Source organism: Plecotus auritus (assembly GCF_963455305.1).
Source record: "Plecotus auritus genome assembly, chromosome: 4".
Lineage (NCBI taxonomy): Eukaryota > Metazoa > Chordata > Mammalia > Chiroptera > Vespertilionidae > Plecotus > Plecotus auritus.
Window position 1 is genome coordinate 30,820,141 of NC_137775.1, and position 7,210 is coordinate 30,827,350.

At 40.2% G+C, this 7,210-nt stretch overlaps 1 protein-coding gene across 2 annotated transcripts in view; it reads left to right on the top strand.

The window, feature by feature from the left end:
• The window catches only part of AIG1 (androgen induced 1), a 208,852-nt gene extending 203,058 nt beyond the window's left edge, over positions 1–5,794 (top strand). Inside the window, exon 6 of one of the 2 annotated variants that reach the window (XM_080664495.1) lies at positions 4,005–5,794. In XM_080664495.1, coding sequence (XP_080520621.1) covers positions 4,005–4,042 — 38 coding nt within the window. In that variant the 3' untranslated portion in view covers positions 4,043–5,794. The remainder of the gene's footprint in view (positions 1–4,004) is intronic. The other variant, XM_080664496.1, reaches the window with a different exon arrangement.
• Positions 5,795–7,210: the final 1,416 nt, after the last annotated feature.

Below are 7,210 nucleotides of genomic sequence, written 5' to 3' on the forward strand. Positions count from 1 at the left end.
AAAGTTCTCTCAGAACCATGGACCTAGCTTATAAAATAACAATATAGACCAACCTGATAGGAACTAAGAAAAGAGCCCTTAAAGTAGGCTAAATTAATAGGTAATCATTTACTCTTTTGAAAAGAAAGTAACTCCATGTGGCTTTGTGGATATTGTATTAGTTTGCTAGGGCTGCTACAATGAAGTACCACAAACTGGAAGACTTTAACAATAGAGATGTCATGGGTGCCAGAAGTCCAAAATTATGGTATTGGAGGGTTGGTTCCTTCTGGGGACTCTGCGGGAAGTAATGTCCCAGGCCTCTCTACTTGGCTTGTAGATGGCCATTTCGTGTTCACGTGGAGTTCTCACTTATGTGTGAGGCTGTCTCCAAATTTATTTTTATAAAAACATCGGTCATATTTGATTAGGGCCCACACCGGTGACTTCATTATAACTTGGTAAAGAACCAAATACAGTCACATTCTAAAGTACTGGGAATTAGTTTGGAGAAATACAATTTAGCCCATAACATTCTGCCTTCAGCCTCCCTCCAAATTCATGTCCTTTATTCACGCAAAATGCATTCCCAATAGCACCCCAAGTCTTTCCAGACTCAACTCTTAAGTCCTAAATCTTACCTTAAATATTATCTAAATCACACAAGAGTAAAACTGGGGGAATGATTCATCCTGAAGCAAAATTGCAAAATTGATCTCCAGTTATAAACCTGTGAAACCAGACAGAAAGTTATCTGCTTCCAAAATGCAATGGCTGGACAAGCATAGAATATACACTTCCTTTCCAAAAGAAAGAAATCACAGGGTAAAAAAGGGCCATGGTTCCTAAGCAAGTCGAAAAGCTAGCAGGGCAAATTCCATTCAATTTTAAGGCTTGAGAATAATCCTCTTTGGCTGAATGTTCTGTCCTTGGGACTCACCAGGAGGGGGCTGTGGCCCTGCATCCTTGGCCCTGGGCAGCAGCCCTACCCTCTGGAGCCAAGAAGGATCCAGCCCATGAAATGCCTTTGGAGTCGTTTCTCCTGCCATTTCATCTTGCCTGTTCATCTATGCTGGCAGTGTTTCTGCTGGTACAAATTTTTCAAAACCCCTTTGGCCTCCCACGTAATCCATGGGGGTCCAAATCATCAGACAGAGGGTCCCCCACAGGTCTTTTCAGGCTCTGCGGAGATGATTAATTGGATCCACAGGTCATCTGCCTAATCTCTTTAGCAAACAGTTGTCCAGTCACTCCTTGGCCTGCTCTCACACTCCAAGGTCCTGGGCATTAGGAAGGACTTCATCCGATGAATTTGGTGGGGGACACAATTCAACCTACAACAGCTGAAATATTCCTGTACTTTAAGAATATTTCAATTCCGCCCTAGCTGGTTTTGCTCAGTGGCTAGAGCATTGGCCTACTAGTTCGATTCTGGTCAGGGGTACATGCCCTGGTTGCAGGCTCGATCCCCAGTAGGGGGCAGCTGATCAATGATTCTCTCTCATCAATGATGTTTCTATCTCTTTTTCTCCCTCTCCCTTCCTCTCTGAAATCAATAAAAAAATATTTTTTTAAAAAAGAATATTTCAATTCCAATGGGTAAGTGTTGTTAAAGTTAAACGTCATACAACCAGAAATGAAAGTGTCAAATGGTGAAAGGTTGGGGTGAGGACAGAGAAAGCAGACCAAAGGACAAAGGAGGCCAGAGCCAGGCCTATGTGACAGAAACATCCACCTTTCTTCTCCCCTAGCTGCCCATCCAGCTCATGTCCCACCCTGGCCCACCCAGGCCTGCAGTGTCCCAGTGCTGCCCTCTAGTTGATCCCCTCTCCCAGTTTGGGGGAATCACAGGTGACTGAGTCTCTCAGTGTCAATCAGCTCTTCCTCTGTGTTCCCAAAAGCACCTCCTGCCTCAGCTCTGTGACAGGTTTCTTTCAACTGTTTGTGTGGAAATTATACCTCTGGTTCTTCCAAATATTATTTACAGCTGTCTAATTTTTCCCTCTACCTCCAAGCTGCCAAACGAAAGTAGGCGGGGAGCCGTTTTCCCTGTCTGGGTCAGTGAAAACCCCCTGTTCTCCACCCCTGCTTTTGAAGATTCCACTCTTGCTGCCAAGTCAACCCATCTGCAGGAAAACACTTAGGAGGAAACAGACTTGAAAAAGAAAAGCAAGCAGTTAGCTCCTGATAGTTTCTCCACAGGGATGAAGTGGGAACCCAAGTCATGTGCGTTGTTTGAATGGAATCTGTGTAGTGTTTTTCTGCCTTTGCCTTGGTTACTCAACAACTAAGCCATTGCCTGCTCACCCCCAACCCTACTCCTCCTCCCTTCAGATGTCCTGACTCCTGGATTTGAAGTTTTCCTTAATATGATTCTGAAAATTACTTTGGAAAAAGTGGTACCGATCCCTGCCAGTTCCTTAGTCATGAAAACCAAACCTAAAAGAATATCTAAGGACACCTGTTCAGAGCATGTTATCCACATTCTACTGCTACTAGGAGCCGGGGTCGGGGGCTCCTTCCTAATGAAGCCCTATCATGGTGACCCTCTGCAGTTAGGCTTATGATTTTTTTTATTGGAAGTTCCATATTTGTTCTGCTTTCCCTCTAGTCCAGCCTGCTGAGACCTCCTCTCTGTTTACTGTTTATTAATTGGTTCAGTAAAGATGAACTGTGCCCCTACTAGGAGGCAGACCCTGTGTTATGTTCTAGGAATATAATCTGGAATAAAGCAGGTAAAGGCTCTGCTCTCAGAGAGCTTGCAGTTTATGAAAGAACACCAACAAACCCTCCAAGGCAATATGTGGGGTTATTTTGTTCCAGCAAAAATTCTCTAAGAATTTAGTATCAGAAGAAAAATCTTTATCTAGAAAATAAGTGGGAAGCATTTGCCAGGGTTAACTTTGATTCATAAGAATGACTTGAACATTTTCATCTCTAAGAAAATGAAACACCATTAGCTATTCACTATATACAATAGACAGAGATCTTACTGGTCTGGTCCATATGAGTCTCTCAGGAAGAAAAACATAGTCTAGCAGCAATAAAAAAGAAGGATCTCTTACCCTTTGAGACAGCATGGAGGGACCTGGACAGTATTATGCTAAGCGAATTAAGCCAGTCAAAGAAAGACAAGTATCACATGATCTCAATCATATGTAAAATCTAATGAACAAAATAAACTGATGAATATAATAAATAAATCCAGAGACATGGAAGCATGGATCAGACTGTGGAATCTCAGAGGGAAGGTGGGGGAGGGTGGATGAGTGGGAAGAGATCAAAGAATTTATATGCCAATATGCACAACCCTGGGACACAGACAATAGGGTGGTGAAGGCCTAGGGCGGGGATGGGCTAGAAGAGTTCAATGTGGGGGAGGAGGGGGGAGGGAACATATGTAATACTTCAAACAATAAAGATTTTTTTAATAAAAATTAATAAAAATTTAAAAGAGAAAAAAAAAACAGTCTATGAAGCTTGGGTTGAAGAGAGGGAGAATTGAGTTTAAGTACAGATGAGTATGAAAATAAACAGTTCTTGTGGCTGATAAGATCCCAATGAGCTTAGCACTGTATATATTGCTTGACTTTTAACCACCTAGAGCCCTTGTCTTGGGAAGGAACAGGAATAAAATCAAAATGAAGAATGTCTGTTTGAAACTATCAGCAGCACCTCCTATCGCTACAAGCTCCTTACAAAGCAGTCTGGTTGGGGTTTCTGAGCAAACTCCATGAGTCAAGAACTAATTTGAGTTCCTCACTCCCAGAAGCCACAAGGACTGGGTGTGTCCCGGAGATGTTTTATCTTGATTTGAGGGAAAGGGGTGGGGAGAGAGGTCACTGAGAAAGTTTCTGGAGAAAGCAGTAAATGAGTTTCCTTCTCAACTGGAGAAAAGGGGTGAGTGCAGGAGGGTGGATGAGAAGTGGAGAGAGGAGAGGTGTGGTTTTTTTTTTAAAGCAGCTTGGCAAAGCTGCTCATAGTTTAATCTGATGTTCAAATAAAGTATTTTGCCTATGTTTTAGGTATGGAAGAAGAGAAAGAGAAGCCTAAATTGGAATGAGATCAAAGCGTACAAGGAAGAGCTGGACTGAGTGGCCATGAAGACTCATTACCCCCATTTCCCCTGGGGCATTGGCAGTACAGGAGAGGAAGCCTCTCGGAACTCTTAGAACTTGGTGGAATGTACCCCCACCTCCCAGCCCAAGGGAGGACACCTTTTATAGAGAAATAGACTACATAAGAATAGAATACAGTTGTTTCCAAAATAACTCCTCCTGGTTTGTTAAAGAACTCTTTCCAAATTCATGATTGATGATAACATTTTCCCCCTCTTCTAGTTTCTAAAACTAAAATTGCTCATTGGATTTTAATTTGTGCAATTGTAATACCATTAAGAATAAAATTCTGTTGTGTTTCTTGTTGAGAAATTTGTGAAAATCAGAGGAGCAGATGTAGAGCAAGGCATTCGCATATTTGTCCTACAGGTGGCTGGAGAAAGGAACCCGGGCCCCAGCATAAACCTGGAGGAAATGCGGTGGTGACCCTTATTGCAATAATGTCACAGTTGCCTCAAACAGGAAATGTGAGCGAAAAGTACATCAATTTAGTCAAATCCATGAATGTTTTTGTATCTCACGGTTTAATCTTGTGAACTGTTTCCTAAATGCAAACTATAATTTTAATAAAGACCAAGCAATCCCTAGTCTGATGTCTGCATGGTACATCTCAAACCCTAACAATATCGTGTCTCCTTTCTTTGTTTCTATTACCTATTGAAAGTGGGCTTACTGAACCTGGTTCTTATAATTTGCTGACTGTAAAAATGTGTATCTTTCTGATAAACCCAAAAAAGAATAATTTTTGGGGGGAAAAAAGTTTATTTACAAAATGTTTGACCATAATTATTTTAAGTAATATTAATGCAGAATATGGAGTAGAAAATATAAAAATAAATCTTAGAGAAATATAATGAAGGAACTAATAAAAACAAAAGCAGAAACTATGTAAAGCAGTAGAAAAACAAGAGTGGAATTGATAAATTGATTATTATAATATCTCATCTATATAAATATAATTAAAATATGCAAACTACTGATATGTTAACTGAAAAGAAAGACAAAGAATAAAAGACAAATATAAGCACAGATGTGAAGCAAATTTTAAACTATGAAAATATATTTTATAGCTCTATGGCAATAAATTCTTGGGACCTGGAGAAATGTACAATTTTCAAGGAAAAAGAATTCAATAAGAATTAGAAAGCTGAAACAGACTTATATTTATGGAAGATATTTTTTAATGTTCAATTAGCTATCTCCAAAAGAGGAGTTGGATCCAGAGAGTTTCATGAGCAAGTTCTTGAAAACTTTCTAGTAACAATTATCATGTTATTCAAAATGTTCCAAAATTACAGAATGATGAAACACTTCCCCAATTATTTTTCAAAGTTAATATAACCCTCAAAACAAAGCCAACATAGCAAAGAAAAAAATTTCACTTGCTTTCACTAAAATGCTGGCAACATCAATCCAACAGTACATAAATAATTTTTCAAAACTATAAAAGGTTTATTCTAAAAATTCATGGATGGTCCTAGCCAGTTTGGCTCAGTGGATAGAGCGTCAGCCTGTGGACCAAAGGGTCCTGGGTTTGATTCCAGTCAAGGGCACCTACCTGGGTTGCAGGCTCCTCCCTGAATCAGGCCGTGGTCAGGGCACGTGAAGGTAGGAACCAATCAATGTTTCTCTCTGTCTTTCCCTCTCTCTTTCACTCTCCCTAAAAATTAATGGGAAAATACCCTTGGGTAAGCATTAACAAAAGAATTAAAAAATAAAAAATAAATAAAAATTCAAGGATTTTTATTAAAAACCTTGTCTCAGCACACAAAAGAAAAAAAATATATGATTCCATTGTTGGCATTTGAAAACTTTTAACATTTATATCTGAAAATACCATCAGTAATATGAAAACTTCCCATATCATGAGAAGGAATAGTCATCTCAAACACCAAAGGCATTTCCTTTCAAGGTCAGAAGTAAGATATCCACTACACGATTCTTGTCATTGTTCTGATGTGTTTGGGAATGTTAGGTCTAGCACCAGATAAGTTATATTTTGACCTGGACAGGAAAAGTTTTAGGTTTAAAAAAAAGTTTTATGTAACTATAGAATGGATGTTATTAATGAAAAAGAAAAATGTGTTTAAAAAAATAACAGGAAAGGGGCAAAACCACCATTTAAAAGGAAGCCATTTTTCCAGATGACTCTCAGAAGTGGAAACCTCAAGGAGTGTAATATTTGTAAGGAGTCTCTGGGACAATTCCTCTGGGACCCTGTGACTCCCCATCTCCTCCAGCAAATAACACTTTCTCACTTTGCCTACCAAACTGACACCTAAAGAAGTTGACACCTGTGTGCTTTAGATATAAAGCTGATTCAATTTACAGTATAGCAATTTGAATTTATGCCTTACTACTGTTTGAAATACAATTATGTGATCATATTTAGGGTTTGGTTTGGTTTTCTCATGGTGGGTCTTTTTTATTTTGTTTTTAATGTAGCAGAAAAATAGGCAAGTAAAAATAACAGAAAAATCTTGAAGAGGACGAGTAATTAAAGCATACTATGCTATTAAAACATTATAAAAATGAAATAATTAAAATAGTATGGTATGGCTCAAGAATAGAGAGAAAAATCAACAAAAATAGAAAGCAAACCCAGAAACAGGCCTAGTATGTGCGTGTGTGTGTGTATGTGTGTGTGTGTGTGTGTGTGTGTGTGTGTGTAGGAGGGGCAAAAGTAATACAAAATAAACTATGTGTTTCATATACTCACAATTGTAAACCTACTTTTGTCCCACCCTGTATCTCCCACAGCCAACCTCCCATGGCCAGCCAACCTCCTGTGGCCCCTCGCCCCTGCTGGCCAACTAGAGGCCCAGTGCACTGGGGGTGGGGGGGTCCTGTAGCCCAGCCTGTCCCCTCTCACAGTCCAGGAGCCCTCAGAGGATATCCTACTGATGGCTTAGGCCCACTCCCCATAGCCGATCAGGGGAAGGCGATGCCCCCATCACGCCTCTGCTACTGCCACTGTCAAGTCCCCATCCACCCACGCGCACCTCTCTGAGCACGCAGCCCCGCCCATCCTGATCATTTTGTTAAAGCGTGATCATGTGATGACCATTAGCATATTAGCTCTTTATTATATAGGAGGATAATAAAGGTGGCAT